The sequence below is a fragment of the Spermophilus citellus genome, assembly GCF_964194105.1.
Source record: "Spermophilus citellus genome assembly, chromosome: 15".
Classification (NCBI taxonomy): Eukaryota; Metazoa; Chordata; class Mammalia; order Rodentia; family Sciuridae; genus Spermophilus; species Spermophilus citellus.
This window is the reverse complement of record NC_138195.1, coordinates 88,269,375-88,294,349: the sequence shown is the minus strand read 5'-3', so window position 1 is coordinate 88,294,349 and position 24,975 is coordinate 88,269,375. Positions and strand designations below refer to the sequence as shown.

The 24,975-nt window shown below is 47.5% G+C and overlaps 1 protein-coding gene across 1 annotated transcript in view; it reads left to right on the top strand.

The window, feature by feature from the left end:
• The window catches only part of FGFR2 (fibroblast growth factor receptor 2), a 100,718-nt gene that overhangs the window by 55,805 nt on the left and 19,938 nt on the right, over nt 1-24,975 (top strand). Inside the window, exons 7-10 of the mRNA XM_081267966.1 lie at nt 9,719-9,909; nt 12,252-12,396; nt 14,357-14,553; nt 23,044-23,195. Coding sequence (XP_081124092.1) covers nt 9,719-9,909; nt 12,252-12,396; nt 14,357-14,553; nt 23,044-23,195 — 685 coding nt within the window. The remainder of the gene's footprint in view (nt 1-9,718; nt 9,910-12,251; nt 12,397-14,356; nt 14,554-23,043; nt 23,196-24,975) is intronic.

Sequence of the window (24,975 nt, the reverse complement as noted above, 5' to 3'; positions counted from 1 at the left end):
TTTTGTTTTATTTTGGGACAAGGTCTTGCCCAATTGCTGAGGCTGGCTTTGAACTTAGGATCCTCCTGCCTTAGCCTCCTGAATAGCTGGGATTATAGGTATATGCCACAATGCCTTGGTTGAAGTTCAAAACTTTTGAACATCATATTGATTGCATTGTAGGCCAACGATTGTCACATTGATTGACAAAATTACAGAAGTTTGATTGTGGAGCCTTTTGAATTTTAGATTTTGTGGATTAGGGATGCTCAACTGGTAAGGTCTATGCAAATATTTTAACCTCTGAGAAAGTCCAGATTCTGAAAGATTTCTAGCTCCTAGTATTTTAGGTAAGGCATACTAACCTTAATAGAAAAGTATTCTAATGAGTTATTACATTTGGAGTTTTGTAGTGCTTAGTGTTCCAGTTCTGAAGCGCAGGACCTTCAAAGAGGTTTTCTGTGAACAGAGTATTCATCACAGCTCAGACAACAGCTACTTATACAAACTGAAAGACCCCACTGGGAGATTTCATGCCATCTCCCTGGGATGCGCATGGGGACCTGCCTTTGAGTTCTTCTCCTTTTTAGAGGTGCGTCCCCGGGTTTCCCTTAGGGCCCCACCACGTATTCCCCTGCTCATGTTTGGTTCCTGTTCCCAGTCCAGGAGAAGGGAGGCTGTGACAGGCTGTGGTCTCCACTTGGAGAACAGGTCTGATTGGAAGGGTGGCTTTGAGGTTGGATCTGACACCCAAACAGGTCTGGTGCAGGAGGCTGTGTGGAGAAGATGGCGGAGGACACCAGTGTTGCTGTGGAGAGGTGGTTCTCCTGCTTCTGAGAAGAGAGACGTGGGCCAGGGAGATTGTTGTTGTCCCTGTTTGGAGAACAGAACACTCCAGCTGGGGCTGCCTGTATTTCCTCTTTTGTCATGCTGAGCCCTCGTCTGTGGGGCACATAATGTCAGCACAGCCTCCCAGGTGACAGTCACTCGAATGAGACACACTTTGTCCCCTGGGAGTTCTCATTTCATAGCGTGAGAGACCCCAAACCCTCACAGTGAGGAGATGATGAGGGGACATGGAGATTCCTGGAGCACCTTCGCTGTAGGATTCCATCCATCCTTAAGGTCATCAGACAGTGCCCAGCCATGTCCTCCCCCGGGTCAGGGAGGTAGTGGTCTGAGGAGGGTTGAGCACTGGGGTCTTGAAAGCTGTGTTTCACTTGAAAAAAGAAGTTCTTACCTTACTGGTTTGGTTCATGCCCTGGAATGAGACAGAAAGGTGAAGGACATCGTCCTTAAAATCTGTGGTTTTGTCCAAAAGAAGCCAAATCATCCTGTCTGCGATCATGGTGGAGTGCTTGTTATGGGCTGGTGGGGGCTGACTGCGGCATCTCGCCCCCCCCTGGGCACGGAGCAGAATAGCACCTTCAGAAGGAGAGTTTGGATCTGAGCCTCTTGAGATCTGGGTGACAATTTCAAAGCCTCTCTTTGGGTGATGCTTGTCCTAAGGAGTATCTAGAACCACAGTTATTTTCAGTGTCTGAGTTTTGTCCCCAAGAAAACAAATGGGGTTTATGGTTCAACCTCCCATGTCGTTGTGCCAAAGGGCGGCATTTCTTGTTTGCTCAGATGGGCTGAAAGCTTTTCCTTCTGCTCCATCCACCCCAGGAGCAAAACATATCTGAGAGATTAGCATAGGTCTTTCTGGACTTCCTCTAGAAGAAAGGCATTTCAGAGGATGGGGGTTGATGAAAGCTAGGAACATTTGTACTGTGGACATTCTTCCCTGTCCGCATCGATCTTCATGCTTATTAGCAGCAGTGTGCTGGCCCGTCATGCATATAGCATAAGTCATTTAATCACCTTGAGGTTGTGCACATCTTTTATTTTCCAGTTACCAAAAAAAAAAAAAAAAAAAAAAAAGAAAAAAAGAAAAAATGCTACAATGACAAGCTTTGTCTACACCCATTTATTAGGCACCTGTGTGAATATTTTTCTAGGACAGATTTCAAAAGGGTCTTTTTGGTAAATAGTTGCAAAACATTTTAAGCTTAAGGAAATTCATTTTGACTTGACTAGGGGCTTGCCGCTGGTTTGATTTTTTTTTTTTTTTTTTTAATTTCTAGCATCTTTGCAAATCATTTAGGAGACGCTTACTGTAATTTGGAACTCAGCCTTTCTAACAAAAGGGTATTTTAAATTCCTGAACAATTAAAAAAACAAAACAAAACAAACAAAACAGAAAACCAGCTAACTTTTCCAGCACGCTCTTCCCATGGAGGAAACCCAGCGAGGCAGACACCAGCTGATAAAGTTGCATTCCTAAAGGAGTGCCCCCCCTAAGCCAGTGGAGGTGCTGGAGCCCAGCGGGATTGCTCTCAGCTGTGTTTACCCCCACTCCTCAGGAGGGAGCTTGCAGAGACCTGACGTCTGAGATTGCATCAGTGTCCACCCTGGAGCACAGTACAGGGAGGGACCTTGTGTGGATTCTTTGCATTGAAGATAGAAAAGCTTTCATTTGGTAAACCCGACAAGATAAACACACTTAGCAATCTGAGAAGGGCCCTTTCCCGTGACCCTGGAGACATATCGGATGCACTCTACCATTGTCACCTTCGCCACATCTTCTTTTTTCAGAAAATGGTGGGAAGAGACGCATAGCATAAAATTGACCATTTTCACCATTTTTGAACAGACGATTCTGCAACTTTCAGCACCTTTGTTGTATCGTTGTGCAGCCTTCACCACTGTCCGTCTCTAGAACTTTCTCATCATCTCAAAGGCATTTCTCCTTTTATCTAAATTTGGCATGGCTTTCTGGTCACCAAAGAGTGGTCAGCTCTGGCTTAACTTTATGAAGTCACAGAGCTTGATGTCTTTAAACATCGGAGGCGTAAGTAACACACACAGTCCTGCTCCTGTAATTTGTCTTCAGGAGAAGATCCAAATTGACACCCTGCAGGTAAAAGCTGCTCAGTCCAGCCAAATCATATGGTCTGTGACATTCATGTGGGAAGGTGTTCGCCTCCCCTGCGGGTCTTCCCAGGCCCCAGCCGCCACCTGCCCTGCACCCCTCTTGTCCACGCTGGTGAGCAGGCACAAAGGAATTAGTGGTGTTTGGCTTCTAGCATTTCACATGGTGCAGCCTCACGAGTCACTTTGTGACTTCAGCCCATGCTGGAGGGAAGACACTTTATTCTTCCCCAAACAGGCTGGTTCTGCAGACTTTGCTGTCTCTGCAAAATGATGCTGGATCCCCAGCCCCATGGGTGACCGTACAGCAAAGGGGATGGGAGAACAATACTGGAGGAGGTCAGGGGCAGCAGACTGGTCAGGTACAGGGTGTGGTTTTGTTTCTTGAAGTCACTCAGGGTGCCCAGCGCCCAGGGCCCTCATCTGTTCAGAACAGGATATGCTGAAGCACTGGCCATGGCCAGTAGGACTCTTTCCCAAGTATATGGTTTCTTCCCAACCCCATCTTACTTTTTTCTGCTGATCATTTTTAAAACTTGGGGAAAACAAAACAAAACTCAGAACCCAACTGGATTTAGCCTGTCTGGCTTGGCTGCCTGGGGCCAAGCCTAGACAAGGCAGTGAACTCACTGTAGTAATTGTAGTGAGCCTTGAGGCCTTTAGCAAGTTATCTGGCTCCTCCAACTTCAGAAGGCTTTGATAAGCAGGGCCTCCTCCTCCTCCTCCTCCTCCTCCTCCTCCTCCTCCTCCTCCTCCTCCCCCCTTCTTTCCCTCCTCCTCCCTTCTCCTCCCTCCTCCCTCCTCCTCCTCCTCCTCCCTCCTCCCCCCTTCTTCCCCTCCTCCTCCCTTCTCCTCCTCCTCCCTTCTCCTCTTCCTCTTCCTCCTCCCTCCTCCCTCCTCCTCCCTCCTCCTCCCTCCTCCCTCCTCCTCCCTCCTCCTCCCTCCTCCCTCCTCCTCCCTCCTCCCTCCTCCTCCTCCTCTTCCTCCTCCTAACTGATCCTCATGCTAAGTGGTTTAGTGCATTTTTTATGCAACAAACGCAACCACTGCCTATTATTTTTCTAAGAAAGCTAGGCTGGGCTTTAGAAAACAGAATTCTCAGTTGTTTTCACTTTTTTTCTAAATCTTAGAGTGTTCTTTCCCTATTCAGCTCCTTGCAGTTGCTAAGAAACTGCCGTTTTGGAGGAAGGGTAATTAAATTTTGATTTTAATTTAGAGGTAGAGCAGGTAAGGTGATCCACGCTTCTTCAGTGAATGGGGGCCAGAGAGCAGGAGATTGGCCACTTCTAGATCAATCCCGGGGAACTCGATTCATAGACTCCTGGTGTCCTGCTGCCAGAGAGTGGTTTTGAGCTGGTTCTTTGTGGCAAGTGCTGCTTAAGTTTGGGGGGAGAAATAGACCAACCAGTGTGTGCTGGGAAACCAGCGGCTCTGGGCTTGATTAATTTATAGGTGTAATTTAAGAGCCTGATCTCTGGGATGAGTGTGTACTGAGCCTGTAGACAGGAGACCTCTCTGCTCTGTGGACGTTTTTATGGCCTTAGCCATGTCAGAGCAAAAGCTGTAGATCTCTTATGAGTGAGCCTATTCTTATGTCCAGCAGAGGACTGGCATGTTGTAAAGTTTCAATGGTCAATTAACAAAGATTTATTCTTTGTCACTCAGGTATTTTCTTTTTTCCCCTCTCGCTCCATGATTACTTCTTGTAATGAAGCAGGCTGTGATTTCCTCTGCAGTCTGTCGTTGGTTATGGCCCCCAGCGACAGAGCTGGACTTGAGAGGGCCAGCATGGATACTTAGCCTCTTAGCAGCTGCGCTTTCTGCTTTAGTGAAGTGGACACTTGAAAACCGGGCGGGAGAGGGAGAGGGAGTGAAGGCGGAGGGAATGTGTTTTAAGGGCTCCAGTCTGTGTTTACTACGAGTTGATTCGGTGGAGCCTCGTTCCAGCAGTGCAGCCAACTGTCCTGTCGACCGCAGCCGCACCCTTTGGACAGCTTTCCATTGTGTCTTAATTTGGAATCCACACAGGGACCTCTGAGTCGCTATTTTAAATGAAGGTTCTCACCCTGCTTCAGGTCCACGTAGGGTCCACGTGCAACCTACCGAGCTCAGAACATACCTATTTTAAAATTGCAGTCAAGAATCAGAGGTGAGGGGGCTGGGATTGTGGCTCAGAGGTAGAGCGCTCGCCTCGCACGCAGGATGCACTGGGTTCAATCCTCAGCACCACATAAAAATAAAACAAAGATATTATAAAAAAATAAGTATTAAAAAAAATCAGAGGTGAGCTGTGCATCAGCCCTTTGGTTTTTCACAGATTTATTTCACTCCTCCTGCAGAGAGAGAAATCTGTTTTATATAACACCTGAATGAAACATGCCAAAAGAGAACCTTGCTTAACATGGCAAATCCCTCTTGGTGGGGAGATGTGACTTTGTTATCACACAGAAGAAGAGCTGAGCCAGCGCTGGGCTCCGTCCCTCATGCAGAAATAATTCCTGGACTAGTCCCTTTGATTTGCTGAGAAAAGTTGCAAACCCAGGGTTTCTGCTTGCCCAGGGCCTGGTGAGGTTCCGGGGCAGCAAGTTCATTGTTGGAGGGCCATTGTTCCTCTTGCCCTGGCCTGTCCCCTCTGCCTGGACGGCTTCGTCATGGCCATCCGTGCCTGGCTTTGCCCCAGCACCTCAGAAGTCAGAACAGAAATAACATAAAAAAACCAAACTTACGAGTCATCGGGATAGAAGAAGGTACAGAGATTCAAACCAAGGGAATGAGTAACCTGCTGAATGAAATAATTACAGAAAACTTTCCAGAAAAGAAGTCAGAACAGAAGTCCACACACCGTCATCCATTCCTGACCCCTGCTCTTCAGGGTGGTGGACACCAAGGCGCGATCTGTGGCTGAAGGTGACAAGAAGAGGCGTGTGGTGCTCGGCAGATGCTGGCATCCTGGGACCTTTTCCAAGATGTTTCAGGCCTCGTTCTCCAACTTGTTTAAGGGCAGAGAATAAGGTTGCAAAGGAAATCAAAGCCTGATGTGGAAAAACGAAACATGAGGCCTACTGACTTTAAAAACATTTTAAATAACGTTCTCGGAGGTTTCATTTTATACCGAAAGCAGCTGTAATAAGTTTTGGAAGATGGTGTAAGGTTTCTATTACAGAACGATCCTTCCTGCAGTTTTTGTACCTCAAGTGAAAAAGAGCAGAGGGGGTGAAGGGGTGGCTAAAAGGCTATTTCATTTAAGGTGAGAAAATTTGCAAAGATGAATTCAGGTCTGCCAGCGGTGACATTTGGCATGCTGTAATTCGCAAATGTAATAACATTAAACCATTGCACGGGGCTTTTTTTTTTCTTTTGGTGAAAATAGTCCGGATAACAGTGGAATAACTTAATAACTGCAGCTCAGCAGTGCTCTGACCACAAGGAAAGCGAGGCTCCAGCCCTGAAGCGGGCCCTGCCTGTGTTGCCCCAGCGACTGATGCCCGTCGGAGGCTGGCACAGGCCAGAGGCGGCGGCGCTCTGAAAGCGCTCCTTGTTCACGGGGCGGAGCTTTTGGTAGGACATGCTCAAGTGTTTGCTTGTGAAACGACTTACTAGAAACTAGTATGTTTCAGAAAGAGGGCTTGTTGTGAATTATGGCAAATCTGGCTTATAATATTAAAGGTTTTATAGGACTTTTGTTTCAAAAGATATCTTAGGCCCACTGTCAATATTTGTCTTACACACACACACACGCACGCACACACATACACAAGTTTGAGTGGAACACTGAGCCAGGGAATGAGTTGATACCTACAATTCACTTTTCTGTGGGAAGGAATGAGCCGTCTTTGGTCTTGACAGGTACAAAGGGGCATGTTTGTGAACCCGCTGCGGGGTCCAGCCCAGGCAATGGCCTCTCTAAGCTGTTAAATCTCCTGGTAGGAGGTGTGTTGGGGAGTGAGGAAGAGGAGTGTGTGTAAGTGGACTCAACTTAGTCCTTCCCACATGGATGGAGCCAGCCACCATGAAACCATACCTCCTCCACTGCTGGTGACACACCAGGCCCCAAGGCCTGTGCCTGAGAAAACATGTCAGCCAAAGAGTGGTGCTTTCACATGACATTTGAAGACACCAACGTTTGACATTTTCTTCCCAGAAAAACTAGAAGTCTTGACTTGTGGGGTGATTGCTCAGCCTGCATGGGTGATATTGGGACAGATGAATGACTTCTTGAGGGCTCTGACATCCTTATCTTTATAATGTAGAGACATAGGTATCTGCGAAGCGATGGGAGATTATAGAAATAAATGTGCTGAAGATAACCACTGGTACTTTTTCTTTCTTAAAAAGTTTTTGAGGGCAAGCAACAGGCTGATGGAGTAAAATCAATTTGCACATGGTCTGGCTCTTGTCCAACAAATTCCACTAAATGATATTTTAATCTGAAAGCCCCAAATATAGAAAGGCCTAGACATCTATCATTCTGATTAGAGCACTAGGGTCCTAGGTGTGGTATGGGGACATCCTTGGTGTGTTGGGCTGGCCCGGGCATCTTCATTTCCCCTGGCTGTTTTGAAGCTGCAGATTGAAGGCAGTGGTACCTATACTTCAGGGAGAAAGTGGGAGGCTGGTTGGTACATGTAGGTGTGAGGATGGAGCACTGATTGGGTGGAGTGTGCCCCTGACAGCATTGCTGTGAGAACTTGTGGTTATTTTATCTTCCTTTTTTTTTTTTTTTTTTTTTTTTTTTTTAGTTGGGGGGATACTAGGGATTGAACTTAGGGTCACTTGACCACTAACCCACATCCCCAGCCCTGTTTTGTGTTTTCTTTAGAGATGGGGTCTCACTGAGTTGCTTAGTGCCTTGCTATTGCCGAGGCTGGCTTTGAACTTGCAATCCTCCTGCCTCAGCCTCACGAACCACTGGGGTTACAGGCGTGGGCCACCGTGCCTCTTTTGAGAACACGTGACACGAGATGTTCTGTCCTAACATGTCCTCATCTGCTGTCTAACATCTTTCCGTTGAGTAAGTGCAAAGTTGCACAGCAGATCTCTGGAATTTGTTCATCCTGCTTGACTGACAGTTTATGCCCCCGACCAGCAACCCCCCATCTGCCTTGGCGGCCACCCCTGCACTCTGAGGGTATACAGTTGGCACATGCAGACCCCGCACACGAGCTGCATCCTGCAGTGCCTGTGCTTTCGCGGCTGCCCTGTTTCATCCACATCGTCATCCATGGCAAGATTTCCATTTTTTTTTTTTTTTAAAGCTAATGGTTTCCCGTTGTATGTAGAGATCACATTTTAAATTTTTCCATTCATTGGTCAATGGAGATTTGGGTTATTGGCTGAATCAATATCTTGATTGACAGTGGAGCTGTGAGGAACGTGGGTGTGCTCATGTCTCAGATCCTGAGTTCTTTTGGATGAATACCTCGAAGTGGGACCAAATGGTCGTTCTGTTTTGACTTTTTTTTAAAGGAGCCTCCATATTGTTTTTCATGGAGGCCGCACTGTTTTGCACCCCCACCAGCTGTGTGGGCAGGAGATCTACTCTCTACATCCTCCCCAGTAGCCACCCTAACAGGGTAAGGTGACAGCCCATGGTGATTTTGGTTTGTATTTTGCTGAGGATTAGTAATGACGCATATTTTCATATACCTGTTCACCATTTGAATGTTGTTTTTGGAAAAATGTCTGTTCCAGTTCTTAGCCCATCTTTCAGTTGGTTTTTGCTTAATTCTTGAGGAACCTTGGGTGTAGATGCCAGCACACCTTGGCTTGGTGGCCTCAAGAGGATTTCTGCAGAGAGCCCCTCTCCACTGGAGAGGAACCTTCCTGAAAGCCACTCAACAGGAAGTGTGTGGGGGGTGCACTTTGTTGAGAACTCCCGCTGCAGAGAAAGAGCTACAAGACAAGAGGCCTAGGAAGGAATGGCAGGCATCCCCTGTGTTGGGCCTTCTCCCCGACAGTCCAAAAGTTAGCCCAGGCTGGGGGACTGGCTTCTCCTTGTGTTTCTTTCGGGGCCACATCTGTTAAGCCAAGGACTGTCTGCTAGTTCCTGTAGTTCCTGGCATACAGTGACATTCATGTTTATTAAATAAATGAATGTGTGAATAGGGAGCCAATCAATGACTAAGCTCCTTGGTAGAGGTGAATCCAGTTTTGAGTTTGGTCTAGAGACTTAGGTTTCTAGTTTATATTTTAAAATAAGGGATACAGGTCTTCTCAGGACATTTTAAAAATGCTCAGGAGACACGATGAGAAGTGGAGCCTTTTTGGTATTCACGGTGGCTGGTCTCTTTGCTCGGCCTGCATGGGCGGTAATGGGACAGATGAATGGCTTAAAGTAACAAATGATCCCAAATGAATCTGCTTGATACAACACACATTTGCTTCTAGTTCTGGGGCCTAGAAGTTCCAGATCAAGGTCCCAAGCACACTCAGTGAAGCGGTCCCCTGTGGCCATTTGTCTTTCAGATTATCAAAATAAAATCTTTCCTTTTATTCGTTAGGTGGCCACGGATAACCAATAACTTGGGATATAATAAATTCTTTTCTGATTTTTCTAAATAAGAATTGTTTTGACAAGGGTTGTGCTCCAGCAGTCTCCTTTGAAGTCCTTTCTGCCGTGCATGGGGCCTCCGTGTTATTCCAGAGGAGTCAGCCAGCAGACGGAGGCCTTTTTGGCTCCCCCAGCAGCCCTCTGGACAGCACACCTTATTCATGGGTCTCTTCCTCCTCCCACCCCTGCTTGTCCTTTCTCCCCTCTCTCCATCAGAGCGGTCGCCACACCGGCCCATCCTGCAGGCTGGGCTGCCGGCGAATGCCTCCACGGTGGTCGGAGGGGATGTGGAGTTTGTGTGCAAGGTGTACAGCGACGCCCAGCCCCACATCCAGTGGATCAAGCATGTCGAGAAGAACGGCAGTAAATATGGGCCCGACGGGCTGCCCTACCTCAAGGTTCTAAAGGTGAGCACTTTCCAAATCCCAGGGGGCCCTGGACTGGGCTCCCCGGTGGGTTTGGCCAGGTTCTTTGATTTCCTGTTAGAATTGACAGATGATTCTCTCTTTGGCCAGTATGTTAAGGAATGAGCAGATCTTTAGGCTTGCTAATAAAATATCAGAAGGGAACTATGGGGTCCGGGAAGAACGACCAAACTTGGAGTCAGACTAGTTCAGCTGTTTGTTAGCCCTAAAATCTTAGACAAAATGTCGAGGCTTAGCTGCACCTCTATAAAAGTGGGCCTCATGACATTGTCTCCCCTACAAGATGGTCGTGCAGTTGTCAGTGGGATGGAGTTGATGGAAAGACCTTGATGTTACTCTGTTTTTTATTAATATGTTAGGATCAAATTTGAGTAGCCACCTTTTAGAACTTTTTTTTTTTTTTCCAAAAACTTTTTTCAAAGATTCCCTAAGCATTCACACTGGTTTAGGAGTAAACTTTGAGCCATATTTCTATGCCCGTGAAAAGTTTTTCCCCACTGTGTTCCTTGTTTGTTTGTTTGTTTGTTTTGCAAGCCTCCATTTTCGTAGCACCGGCCTCTGTTTCCCATCTCACTCGCTCTCAGGACGTAGTAGCACGTGGCAGCTCAGTTAATCCTCAGCCCCCTGCCTCCCATGTCTCCTGGGTTAAGTTGTTCATAGAGAATGTCCTTCAAAAGAACAGGCTTCCCCAGAACCATAGGTGTCCAACGACTCCCCACCACGAGCCTCTCTCCAGCTAACAATACCCAGGGTCCAAAGGCTGGAGAGAGATGAGCAGCAGCTCTGCCCCTTCCACCTGCTGTCACCGCACCCCACACCCTCTCCATCGCCCCACTCTTTTCATTCTCCCTCAGCCCACAGCTCTTTGAACGTAATGGAGGTTGTCTCCCTGTGGTGTGTTGGTGGTGGGACCATAGACAGCCTTCGGTCCTTCCTGGTTGGCCGTTATATTGTTCTCCTATGTCTGTTCTAGCACTCGGGGATAAATAGTTCCAATGCAGAAGTGCTGGCTCTGTTCAATGTGACTGAGGCGGATGCTGGGGAATATATATGTAAGGTCTCCAATTATATAGGGCAGGCCAACCAGTCTGCCTGGCTCACTGTCCTGCCAAAACAGCAAGGTAACCATGTTTTCGTTTTTGTTTTCATTTTTTTTTTTTTTTTTTTTAAAAAGAAAGCTGGATATAGAAGCTGAAAAGACTTGGTGCTTTGGGAGCCTGCAGGCAGCTTCTAGGATAACCCCTGTGGCCTCGGTATATTCATAATCTTTCTTTGGTGATGCGGCTGGCATGGTGCCAGCAGCCATGGAAAAATGCCCACAATGTTCAAGGTGCTTGCTGTCATTGCTTCTGAAGAGTGCCCTCCACCCCTACCCAGTTTTCTAAGTCATCTCTTCTGGTTTATCTTGTCCGGGCTGCATGTTTCCCACCATGACTGTACATTAGCACCGTTTTATACACACACTGGCAGAATTGTTGGATTTGTAGCATTCAAATATCAGCAATATATGTCCTTCTACTCCAGATTTTTAGAGAAATATTGGCATGCTATTATTTGTCCAGGAAAGTCTCTTGGACAAATTCTTTGGTTCCATAGTGGATCCTACCCTAAATTTGAAGATAGTGCATCTTACCCACTGAACGTACTACTGGACGCTGTCAAAGGCGGAAGGTGGACCTTCTTAGTTTGTCATGACTCATGTTCATATATTTTTTTATTATAAAAGGAGAAAAACCACCACAACAGAAAGCCCAGTTTTTCTCTTGCCAAGATCATGATTTTAACACTTTGTAATGCAAGATGGTTTTGCAAAAATGAAATTAAGGATCTGGTAACCGAGACAACCTTCCCACCCTGGTTGGTTCCCACAGGGCCATGGGGACAAGAGAGGTATCCACCTGGGCTCGTTTACAGTGCTTTGTTTTCTTACACAGCCATTTAGATAGAACCATCCTTTTCTCAAGCTGGGAGTCTGCAGCCATTAAGACCAGAAGCCAAATTAGCCTTTTGGGCACTGTGCCTTTGGAAAGCCACCCCCTCAATCCAAACCAAAGCAAAGGCCCAGCGAACAGACCTCTGTGGGTTGATTTTTCCATGTGTTTGATTGCATGCATGTCTAGGTGGTGAAGCCGGTGTGGTGACGGGCCTGCGGAGGTGAGCTGGCCGGTGTGCTCAGGGTCTTGGTTGTGGGCTTTGTGGATGGCTGCAGTTGGAATCTTGCGGTGGCCAGCGTCTCCTGGAGCCGCCGTGGAGGCCCGTGGTTCCGTGGCCCCTCCACAGTCCTTCCTGTCTCTAGCCTTTTTCTTGCTTCCTTTGTTTTCTAGGCTGCCGGTGTTAACACCACGGACAAAGAGATTGAGGTTCTCTATATTCGGAATGTAACTTTTGAGGATGCTGGGGAATATACGTGCTTGGCGGGTAATTCTATTGGGATATCCTTTCACTCTGCATGGTTGACAGTTCTGCCAGGTATATACTGCTCTTTCTTTCCGTGGGTTTTCCCCTTTTCTTGGTTGATTGCTATAAAATTAACACAGCTTCTGTTCTCAGAAATGGCCCCTTTTATCCTTGCATAAAGATTGAAAAATATGCAAAATGATCCCCCAGGGATTAAGAAAGTTGCTTTGGAAATTCACTTACAAGGAGATCCCACACTCACATTTATGATCAAGTAAAATTTCACCCTTAAAACCCAAAGGGATCTTATATTTTTTTTAGTGAGTCATGGAGCCAATGCATAAATTAGCCCATCCCCCTTCTCATAAAGAAAACTTAAAAATTACTTTATAACATTCAAAGTAATTTTTTCTCATTGCAAATTCCATCTTGTTGAAATCCCATATGTGGTTTTTCTCCCCCTCTTGTGTTTCTAATGAAATGCGAGCAGATGGATGTCCATTGGGGTGCCTGGGGGAAGCACCCTGCAACGTAGGTGTGCAGAAGCAGTGTGTTACCTACCTTGGGAATTGGTGGCTTGTTGCATGTTGCAATAGAATGGACTCTCATTGGCCTTTTCTAGGGAGCATGCTTGTGCCATCTTAGGCTTGATGTTATTTCTGCCCTGCAAAGAAATAAACATCAGTGAAGTCCTGTTGCTAAACGTTGCTGCTAAGTCTAACCAACATCTCTGTTCTAGTCTTGACAAACCCTGTTTTCTTTGTTACATTTGCTGCTATTGTTTCCTTTGTGAAACTGCATAGACTATGGTTTGCTAGCTCATGATGTTCCACTCCAGTTATTAATTCCTCGTTTTTAGAGTACAGTGCCTACTTGCATGCCTGTTTTATATCTAGTAAAAATAAATCGATCATTTCATTTTGTGCTGTGCTGCTGAGAGTTGACTATCTTTGCAAGTATTTTTTTTCTGATTAAAATGTATAAGCTTTAATACCATTGCATCCGTTTTTCCTTTTGTTGTGAATCTGCTCTATGAATATTTGCTTTGAAAAACGATGAGATGCCTCTCCTGTTGAGCTTGCTTTAACTTGCAGTACTGCATTCTGCAGGTGCCTAACTGGCACTTCTTAACCAGTTTGCCTGATAATACTAGCCCATTAACTAAGAATGCAGTTTGGGAAAAAAAAATACTGTTTGGAAATACACTGCTTGTAAATTGATCACTGAAGACTAAGAAGGGGACGGATAATATTTGATATAAAAAGTTGCTAAATTAATTACATAAGTATGCACATGCAATGCCATTTATATTTTTATAGAAAACTCTTAATGGTTATTATGGAATATTATAAACTTTGTGTATTATGTACATAAAGATTTTCTATCATAATTGTCTTTATAAAGAATGCATTGGTTTAACTGAATAGCATGGGGGACTGTATTAAAGAAATCAAAACATTTGGGGGACAGCCTATTAGCTGAACACTTGTCTGTGTTCATCTGGGAAAAAACAATCTTGTAGGGCTTTGCTGTGGAAGAGCCCACCCCAATGACATGAAGCACCATCATGTCCTCCTTAGGAACAAAAGGGGCACGTTCATATTCAAGAACTTTGAATTTGGTTTGCCTTCAGAGGCCACCATGAAAGATGGTCCCTTTGTTGTGGGTGCAGTCAGTGATCCAGCTCTGCCCAAATGACCAACAGAATGTGGCTTGTAGCCTGCCCATTGTAACTTGGTGTCAGCCACTCAGTGGTGGCAGACACCCACTAAGACCAGAGATGGTGACCTCCTGGGCCCTGATGGTGGAGGGGGGAACCCACGGTCATTTGTTTGCATCTGGGAGAGCCTCAGGCCAGAGGCACTTGCAACTGGACCCCTGTCATCCTGCAGCCTTGAGTTATGGGGAAGCCTACCTTGACTGGAGAATGGCCGTCGCCCTTGATTCCTTTAATTATACTGTGACTCATCACTCCCCTGTCCTAACTCTCTGGCCTGCTTATCTGTTCCTCCCCCTGCGACCTGCCATCTAGCTCCTGTAAGAGAAAAGGAGATCACAGCTTCCCCAGATTACCTGGAGATAGCCATTTACTGCATAGGGGTCTTCCTCATTGCCTGCATGGTGGTGACAGTCATCCTGTGCCGAATGAAGACCACCACCAAGAAGCCGGACTTCAGCAGCCAGCCTGCAGTGCACAAGCTGACCAAGCGCATCCCCCTGCGGAGACAGGTAACAGAAAGTAGATAAAGAGTTTAAAGAACTTTACTCCTCCCCAACCACCCAGCCAGCTCTCGGATCTTTTCCTCTGCTTTGATGTCCTCTCTTCATTGAGCATCATTGTGTGATGCTGCCTGGTGGGCTCAGCATTTGGAGCTTGGAGAGTCAAGTCACAGTGCTTTGGGGTGGTGGGGGTGGTGGTGGTAAATGAGGTCTAGTTCCAAGGTCAAGAAAGGACAGTAATAAGAGAGTCAGGTCCTCAGCAGGACTGGATATAACTCTGGAGGTGTCTCCATCTGTGTGTTTAATGATACTCCAAGTATAGCTGTCTATTCATCATACAGACCATCATAGTCTCCTGTATCTATTTTTTATTTATTTTATTTTGAGGTAGGCATGGATATTGGATGGGACTTATACCACTAGGAGAAAAGAAACTCTAGTCCTCTTTAATTTAACTCAAGATCTGAACCCTGGGGCTCAGAGATGTACCTGAACTACTTATTTCCAAACTGAATTTTGGCTGAGTTCCTCTGATTCTTTAAAATAGCATTGAATGCATGTATTATATATATTTACTTTTGTTAGTAGGTCACAGGTGTGGCCATGGGCCTGGTGGTAGAATGATTTTTCTATGAAACTGGGAAAGGATTGCTTTTAACCTTAAACCTGGTCTTTGGTGGCTGCTTTTCTTGTATTTGCCTTCTGATTGGTTGATTTTGGCTTTGGGAGATGGGACGAGATTGTCTTCACTGTGCCCTAAGCCAAGGGTCAGGAAATGCTATGAAGGAACAAGGGGAGGGTACATATGAATGTGAAGTCTTAGGAAAGTATTTGGAACTTGATTCTGATAAAGTGTTTTCCTTTTTTTTTTTTTTAAAGTAGTAAGTGCCACGGCAGCTCACTGGCCTTGCTTCAATGTGAATTTTAGTAGAATTTATGAGGTGTTTGCTAAAATTGCAGATTCAATCATCCCAGCCCTGATTCTTATTCAGTAGATCTTGAACAGAGCCAGGAATCTGCATTTTAAATAAGTTCCCAGGTGATTCTTAAAAGTGCTTTGGGAAATTCAGGGTTCAGCTCCCTTCCGGTCGTAGGACTTAGGTATCCATGGCATTTTTTGGACAAGGCATTGGGAAGGGTTAAGGACCAGTTGATCAGCAACATGGATCTGGCTGTCCTTGGCCAGCTCCAAACTCCTGGCTGAATGGGTCCTTGCTAACGTCTTTGGAACCATGTCCCTTGCACAGGTCTGTCTTCGTGGAGGCTGAGGATAGAATGTGGGTGTGTGTTAAGTATGGGCAGATGATCACGTTGTGCCAAGAACATGGGAGAAAGGGGGCCCATTGGGTCATATCTGCTACCAAGAATGCTGTTGTTATTTTGAGTGACAGCACTGTCATTTGTGAGGCCAGAGAAGCAGTGATGGTCCAGAGCCAGTTGCCTGGCCTGTTTCTGGAAAGTCTAGTCCTGAGATGACCCTCACCTGGCTGGATAGTGCTGTGGCTTCAGGCCACGTGGCCACTTTGCCCCACCCTCCCTCCTCACCAGTCACCTCTGTGCTGCTCTTAAAGCATCCACGCTTGGGATCTGGCACAGGGAGTTGGAAAAAGGGAGTGGTGTTACCATGGCTATTATTTTTCTCTAATAGGGCAGGAGGGGAACCCTCTCATTTGGCATAACTAGGCTCTCATCCCATAATTATGTCATCTTTTCTTTTTGGTAACTATTAGGATGAAAGAGGAAGGGGCCTTAAAATCCCCTGACTTCTCTCCATCATCCATGTCCGCTTAGGGTGGTCATCTTCCCACGTGCTGTGTAAGCCCCGGGGACAGAGGCCCTCCTGCTTTCTCCCCTCCTTCCTTTCACTCATCCTCCTTCATCTGGTGCTTGGTCCAACCCAGGCTCCACAGGAGGCTTTGAGGTTATTTGGAGGCTGTTATTTGAAATGTGATTGCCTTGTGTTGGAGAGGGGCAAGTGGTGCAAGAGAAATGGGAGTGGAGAGACATCTCTGGGAGTTAAGTTTTTGGGGAATGTCGACACACCCCAGTTCTTCATATATGTGAAGTGGGGAGCATTATTCATTGTTCACAAAGAGCACCCCTCAGTGAGCCCCATTGGTGGAGGGGGAGATACCTGTCCCATGTCTAGGTAAAAGAGGGTTATTAGACCATGCTGGAGGGAGAAGCCACACAAAGTCCCCAGGGATGCGCAGTGTGTCTTCACCAGGTGACAAGTGAGCCTGTCATTGGCTGTCTTGGGACCCTTGCCCCCAGGCTCTCAGGAAGTCACTTGCATCCTGCAGTGGCCCAAGCTCCTGTGTGACACAGGTCACACTCAAGTCTTCCTGGCTCCAAGGCCTCTCTCTTGATGTGCTCTGCCAGAGGTTGGTGATTTATCTTGTTGTGAGTTTTCCTTCTTAACGTTTTCTAATTTGCACTGGATTTTCTGGGTGCAAGACAGACATTTCATTTATGTTATTTTTTTGGAACAACAGATTTTTCCCCCAGTACTAAAGAAGGAGTTTCTTGGAATCATGTTCCAGTAACTATGAATTTTTGAGAATTTTCATGCACCTTGGTGCTTGGGGAAACTCGGGTGGCGTGGGGCAGCCCCCTTGGGGACTCATACCTCACTCAGGGTCAGGGCTCGGACTCTGTGCTGCCCTGCCCACCTGCTGCTGTTTCCTGAGCACTTGGCATGTCAGAAGGGACCAGCAGCTGTCCACCCAGACAGGGGCTTCTTGGTGAGCCTGTTGGCTTTCCTGTGGCCCTGTAGGGTGGCCAGGGGCCATGGAGAAGCAGCCTGTGCACCTATGAACTGAAGGGAGGGCTTTGCTCCCTGCGATGCCCACAAGTCACCTGGGGGTGGCAGTGGGGTGGTGCTGGTACAGGAGGGGACACAGGGGACGAGCAGGGTGTGCTGAGGAGGGTTTTCACTGAGGATGTCAATTCCTTGCTCTGGAGCCAGAAGCACCCATAGGGTGGGATGGAGATTCGAGTGTCCTAGAGTTGGCCCTGTCTGGATGATCATGTCCTGTGCAGCTCACACCAGCTCCCACTGCCCCCAGCAGCTCACCAGAGGCTGAGGAGGGGGTGGGAACCAGGTGGGGGTGGGGCGTTTCTTCAGGCTTCAGTTTTGCCCTCTCAGCCACATACAGGGAGAGTAAAACCAGAGGAAGTATCATGGGTGTCTTTTGTGATGATGTCTTTGAGGCTAGGAGTGAGGCAGAGATGCTGGAGAGGAGTAGGTGACTCTGGAGCCAGCTCTGGGCCAGTGTGACTGGCCTCCAGATCACAGCAAACCGAAGAAGGGGGCTCTGGTTCCGGAGGGGGATTGCTGTTTCCAGAAGGAAGTTGTTCTAGAAGGGAGCTCTGCTTCTGGAATCTAGACCCCACGAATGTCCTCTGCAGGGCGGGCAGTCCAAGGGCCTCGTGAAACCTTGCTGGTTCAGAAAGACTTGGGTGCTGAGCATGGTCGTGGGCCACCTCACTGGGACCTGCCCTTTCTGTGGGCCCCTGGCCTTCCCCTGCCCCTGCTTGGCGGCTCTCTTCTCTCAGCCTCTGAAGGACACGTGGCCTGACTAAGCTCTGACCTCCACTCTAGCCGACAGGACCTTCTAAGTGGAAGCAGGCTGCCCAGCCGGGTGCGTCACGGGCCTCACAGGTTGCTCAAGAGACTGGGGGAGGCGGAGGCTCGTTAAGGGAGAAACTCGGCGTCTGATAAACTTCCTCACCTAATTACCCAAGTTTTGCTGTGGAGGGGAAAAACCCAACCTAGAAGCCCCTGGAAGCTTTATGCAGACCCCCCAGTTTGACCCAGTGACAACATTGGTGTGTCTGTAGGCCATGTGGGCGAGACTTAGGGCAAAAGTGCCGTCCTCAGGCCTGGTCTGGTTTGGGAAGCTGGCCGCAGCCTCAGGGTGGGCAGGCTCCTGGGCAGGCTGCGGCCCAGGGCTGGTGTCCTCAGGGGGAAACACAGAGAGCGCCCTCCTGCCCACTGTCCTCCCTGGGAGGTCCCCTCTAGGTGTTCAGCTTTATCTCGTATGAAGAGAGAACACTTTCGTGGTGGCCCCTTAAAAAGCCAGGGGGAGAAAAACCAACCCCACCTTCTTGCTTAATCTCCCGTAGGTACTGTGGAAATATACGAAAAGCCCATTTAGTTAAAAGCTTGATTTATGGCACATGGTAAAGGGACATTCCAGCAAGCAAGGAAGCTGAGTTGGAGACTGTGGAAATCCACGTTTAAAAAAAGACCTTCCAAGGTTCGGGTGGGAAAGCCGTTCACCAGTGTTAGCATTTATTGTTTAGAAGTAACTTCTCACCAACAATGGGGGTGTTGTTTTTTTTTTTTTTTTAATTGGAAAGAAAACTTCAGACTTGAAGTTTTTAAGTAGGAAGTGAAGAATATGTAACAGGGGAAATTATGATTTCATGGAAAAGGGGAGGGGAAAAGTGATGATCGAATAGTGCTCAGGAAGAAGGGCTTCCGTGAGGGCCCAGGGCCTGGATTCCAAGGACAGCAGCCCCTGAAACAGGGCGGCCCTCGGGGACCTGCCTGCGGGGGGCTGCGCCAAGCCCTCCTAACAGGTTCCCTTCCAGAGGAAGGGAGTGAGGGGAAAGCCAGTCGAGCTTTACAGTCCCTGAGGGGGTTTTAAAAGCACACTAAAAATGCGTGGAGGTAAAATTAAGATGTGCCTTGGATGGGACCATCAGGCCCAGGCCTTTTTATACTGGGGCATTTTCTTACCCTTTTCCGCTTTGTGTTTTTATAACCAAAGTATTTTCCAGATTTGTACATTTAATCTGAATCTCTACACTTCGTCTCAACAAAGTAAACACAGTGTTGTATTTTAATATCAGTGAGAACCACACTGTGTCAAGTTTTCCATTTCTATTATTTATTTGAGCCTTTCTGTTTTGTTTTGGGTTGGGGATTGAACCCAGGGGCACTTAACAACTGAGCAGTGGCCCACCCCCCACCTTTTTTTTTTTTCCTTTAAATTTTGAGGCAGGAACTCGCTAAGTTGCTTAGAGCTTTGCTAAATTTGCCGAGGCTGGCTTGGAACCTGCGATCCTCCTGCCTCAGCCTCCTGGGCTGCTGGGATGACAGGTGTGCACCACCGTGCCTGGCTAGCTTTTCCATCTTAACAGCGTCCACATTACAGGCTTGTGGAGATGCTGTGTCTGGGGGAAGGAACACACGTATATGAACTTGTGCCACAGTTGGGGGATGCAGGCTCCCTTGGGGTCAGAGGTTTGCTGTGGAGCAGTGTCAGACTGAGTGTTAGAGTTTTCCGTCCTGTTTGTCCCTGGGACTGTGTTACCCTGTATCTCCCTCCCGCCCTAGACGCTCCCTGACTCCTGGATTCTTCATTTCTCATTTGCTGGAGCCCCATCCCACCTGGCTGGGAGCCTTGTGTGTCCCAACTCAGATGTGCCCATTAGGTCATATCCTGTTCTGCAGGCAGCCCTCCTGTCACCTGGCTATCTTCCTGGTGGTGCAGTTAATGACCTCTAACAACCCGAGGCTCCGGGTGGTCCACAGAGAGGTGCCATCTGTACTCACCGGGGTCTGGATACAACTGATGTTCAAGGTGCTGAGGGAAAATGCTGTGGGTTGGGAGCAAATATTTCTGAGCTCGTGCTGAGGGCCTGAGCTCACCCCCGCCTCCTGGTCACTGTGAGGTGGAGCTGGGCTGCCTCCTGTGTAACGGAGGGGAACTCGGGCCTGGAGGGGTGCGTGGCTTCCTGAAGCTCACAGGGCTAATGCTGTTGGACCTGCAGTATGGACCCTCGGTGTTGGGGGATGTGGCCTGGACAGTCCATGGGGTACGCACATTGAAGTGCACACAGTATCATGACGAGGACCTTGCAGCAGAAGAGAGCAACAGAAGCGTCAATCTTGCCATTTCTCGTTGTTAGAGATGGTGTATGCTCTGTTTGTTAAAGAAAAAGTGCTGTTTCTAAAACAGAGAAGAAATATACATACATGACAATAAAACCCAAACGGTCTAGAAAATTCTGAAGTAAGGCCTATTTCTACCCTCTCCCTGCTCCTGGTCTCTCCCGCAAGGGTGACTAAATCTCTTAGATCCCCCCCGCCCCCAGAGCCGTTTTGTATGCCTGTGTGCTCATCCTCACTGTGGGAAGGCTGCTTTCCCCACATCCTATCCCCTGAGCCTCCCTCAGGAGAGGGGTAAGTTTTGGGGACAAGGCGTAGAAGCTGCACGTGCTTTCTGGATGTTGACGTCATCGGCCCTCGGCTGCCAGTGATTTCCCAATCGCTTTCCCGTCTTCCATCGATCGCAGCACAGGGCGCACCCCAACAGTGCAGTTCTGGGAACTCTGGAGTGCCCTGGTGAGGGTCAACGCTGGTGGTCCTGTAGAGCGTCCTGGCTGCAGAATCTGCTGGAACCTGGCCACCGGGGGCCTGTATTGTCTCATTGCTAGGCCGACTTTTACTAGTTTGGCTGGGACTTCTTGCCTGTGATCTTCCAGCCCAAGTGTCCGCTTCAGCAAGTGGTGATTTTTGCTGGTTCATGCGGAGGAACTTTCCAGAAGATCTTTTTATTTTTTGAAAACACCAGGGGCCTTTTGTACCTTTGGCAGGCACAGGGCGCAGCCAGGATACAGAGTGAATCAGGTTTAGAAGGAAAGATGTGAGAAGCATCCTTGGCCAATCCCATTCCTGAATCTTCCCGAGCCCCTTCTCTGTGGACAACGCTCAGGATATTTGCGTGGTCAGTGGAAACTGGAAACTTGAGAATCTCTGAAAGTCCCTGCTGTCTGATGTGTCCGGTAGATGGGGTCAGCCCACCATAGCCAGGTTGGATTCCACGTGAACTGTGGTGGGGCTTGGAAGTCATTGCCTGTTGTGTCCAGGGAAGGGCCCCTGCCTGGACTGTGACCTTAGTGGGCAGTGCGAGTAGGTTTTACAGGAGCCCATACTTACCGTTTCATCTTTTCCTGCTTGTTCTGCCATTTGCCTTTGCATCTTGGATGCTTGGGTGTGGGTCTTTCACCTACAAAATTTGAGTTTGGATATGGCACAATCAGTAAACCATTACTCGTCATTCCTGCATGGTAAACTTGATCAACAGCTCCCCCTGCCCAAAAGACAATTCAGGAGGCTCAGAAATGTACTCATATACATTTTGTTTTTATGTTTTTCACATGCATTTAAAAAGAGAATTGAAATTCTATGTGAAGCATTGGCCAGCTTCTTGATTTTTATACTGAAAACAGTTTGATTTCTCAACTACCCTCCCCCCCATTCATTCTTCGGCATCTTCTTGAGTTTCTAGCCTGCCTTAAGGGTAATCTGGGTTTAAAAAGAGAGAAACGATGCTTCCTGAGTGGGTGAGAGCAGGGAGTACAAGTCCTTTGGTTCCCTGTGAGAAGAGTCCAAGATCTACCATGTAAAAGTCCCTCCCAACCAACCTCATTGGTTCATCTGGGCTTGGTTGTTACCCGCTCGACTGACAAGGTATCTGTCCCTGTAGCTGGGCATTCTGTCAGCCCTTGCAAGATAAGAAGCCAGGGGCTTGGTGGGCTGCTTGGGTGGCTCATGTTTAGCCTCACGTTCTGACTTTTGGGCCAAAGTCTAGTTCCTAGTATAGAGTAAGGGTGTCTTCTAGCAGCCCGTGACCATCTGAGATTGTGTAGTCATACCCAGAGGTGGCCTTCAGATGGGCTCTGCGTGGGTCTTCCTTTACAGATACCAGCCAGGGGAGATGACGGATTTAGGAAATAATCACCTTATCAGGCACAGAAGGAAATGGATCTGGGTGCCTGAGCAAAGAACCCTACCTACTCCCAGGTGACCGAATGAAGGTGTCTCTCCCTGGATCCTCTGCCTCGCCTGTGCACTGGTTTCTGAAGCTGAAGCGGACCAGAGGCAGCTCATTCTCAACGAACGGCTTGGGGATCAGCAAGTTTCCAAAGGACTGGGGAGACTGACTGGGCCCAGTGCCTGGGTCTTGGCTGACCTTGAATAGAGGCAGTCGGAGCTACTGGAACATTTGGTCCTAGAGCTCTTTCTTTGAGATGTTCTGCTTTACATTCCCAGACGTGGAGGAAATATGGAAAAGTTTGTTTCCTACAAGTTCTGGAGAAAGTTCATGAGCCTAGCATTGGTCAATGAAGAGCAGAAAGAGGAGTTTGATTACTGGGGGCTCAGGTACAGGTGTGGGTGCAGGCAGAGAGGCTAGGACGAGCCACTGAGGTCTGCCTGCTTGGAGCAGCTGTCTTAATTAGTATAGAAAGGAGACAATAGTTCAATCAGACTTAGGTAAAAATTTTGTTTTGAAACCCCATCCAAGTGCTGCGTCGATGGGGGACAAAGGAATCAGAGTCCAGTGGCTTTCATTTTAGTTCACGGCTTTCCCCGGACCCCACCTGCTTTCTTTCTAAGAATTGATACTCTGGCTGGGTTCTGGCTGCCTTCCTGCCTTTCCAGGTGGAGCCAGGATTACATCTGTCTTTGCATTTTGTATCCAGGTTTCCGCAGAGTCCAGCTCCTCCATGAACTCCAATACCCCGCTGGTGAGGATAACGACTCGTCTGTCCTCGGCCGCTGACACCCCGATGCTGGCAGGGGTCTCAGAGTACGAGCTGCCAGAGGACCCAAAATGGGAGTTCCCCAGAGATAAGTGAGTATTTCTGCCACGCACATCCCTGAATGGAAACTTGGATGGAAATGGGAATCCTGGATGATGGACGCTGTCATTCTAGGTCTTGACTGCAAAGGTCTTGCTCTGGTGGTGTCCATAGGAGTGAGATTAACTTTCCAGATAACAACTCCTAGAAAAGATTAAAATTTTTTTTTTAATTTTTTATTTTTTAAAATAGCTTATTTAAATCAGAGCTACAAAGTTCTGGCTTTTTCCCCAAATAAGATGGCCTCTGGTTATCATTTTTTAAATTTCTGGACAATTCAAAACCAGTCAAATGGAATAAAAGCAGAATGATCCAATCTATGAAACACATCTGACAGTCCACCTTCTGGTTACTGGAAAATGATTATTCTCGGGTTTATTTCTTTGGAGAAATTAGATTGTAAATCGCCTTTAGGATCTTTACCCATTGCTGCTGTTTTCAATGTTTATTAATGTGATTTTGGGCTGAAAATCTTCAGATATGGTACCTAATGTTTGACTTCTATGGTGCATAGTATTGTCTTCCCAGGGTGGTATACAGGTGTTGCCATAGTAAAAGGTGGCCATTTGGGCTTTATTGAAGGCATTGCTGGGAGCTGTGTGTCTCTGGGTCTCACTTGAGCAAGTCCATGTACTTTGGACTCTATTGGGCTGAATTTGAACCCTGACTCTGCCAGTCAGTTCCTATAAAATGAGGGTCATGGTGCACAGCTCCCAGGACTGAGCGCAGTTCTTGGCCATGGGAGTCCCTTTCATTTCCAGTCATGTCTTGGCGACCTTGAAAACCCTTAGCAGATGGTTGTGCCAGTCACAGAGCCAGTGGGGCAGACCACCGGCTGCTAGTAGAGACATCCCCACCCCCCACACCAGCCCCACCTTAGGGAGACAAATGGGGTACTTGTACTAACTGCAGTCCCAACAGCTCTGGAGTGGTGAAAGGTGCAATGCTGATTCTCTTTCTGTACCAGATAAATTGGAAAGAGCTCTTAACCTGCTTATGAACAATTACCCCATTTGTCTCCCTACGATTATGTTAGAGATGCACTTCTCTAATATACATGTACAAATTTGGAAACGCAAAGACCAGCTTTTCTGGAGATCTTGTGACGAGTTCTCTTTGGAAGGGAGAGGAAGTTGATGCGTCACTGGTGATTTTGACTTATACAATTTCACATTGCTTACCTTCTCCAACAGCCAATATAGAGCTACGAATGCATATTATAAGCTAGAACCAAGTAATTGTCCAGGTATTAGTCAATTAGCGTATTAATGGAAGTAATTTCCAGTTTCTGTATACTGTGGGGAAAACGCCGTTCATCAAGGCCTGGCTGTCGGACGTGCACTGGCGAGGCACAGGGGAAACACAAAGAACGGTTTCTTTACCTGCAGAGTATGGAAAGGGGAAAGGGTGTTTTTCTTGAACCCTGCCAGCCCCTGGCTGTGTGTGATTATATAAATAAGCTAGTTTTCTCGCACACATTCCTCTGTGTATACCACTGAGCTGGGGAGTTGTGCTCATGGGTAAGGAACTTTGCAGCCTCAGGTTAGGTCTGTAGCTTTTGCCACCTGTGACACCGTGGTCAACAGTAGGAGTCTGTACTGCACTGTTAGCTCCCACCCGGGGGTCCCCCAAGTGTGGAAAATCTGAGTACTGTGCATTTCCAAACAGTGTTTAGCCCAAATGTAGGTGGAGCTGATTTCCAATGAATGAAGGCTATTTAGAAGCAGTTTATTAGATCGGAGGCAGAATTTATACAAAGAGAGGATTGTTATG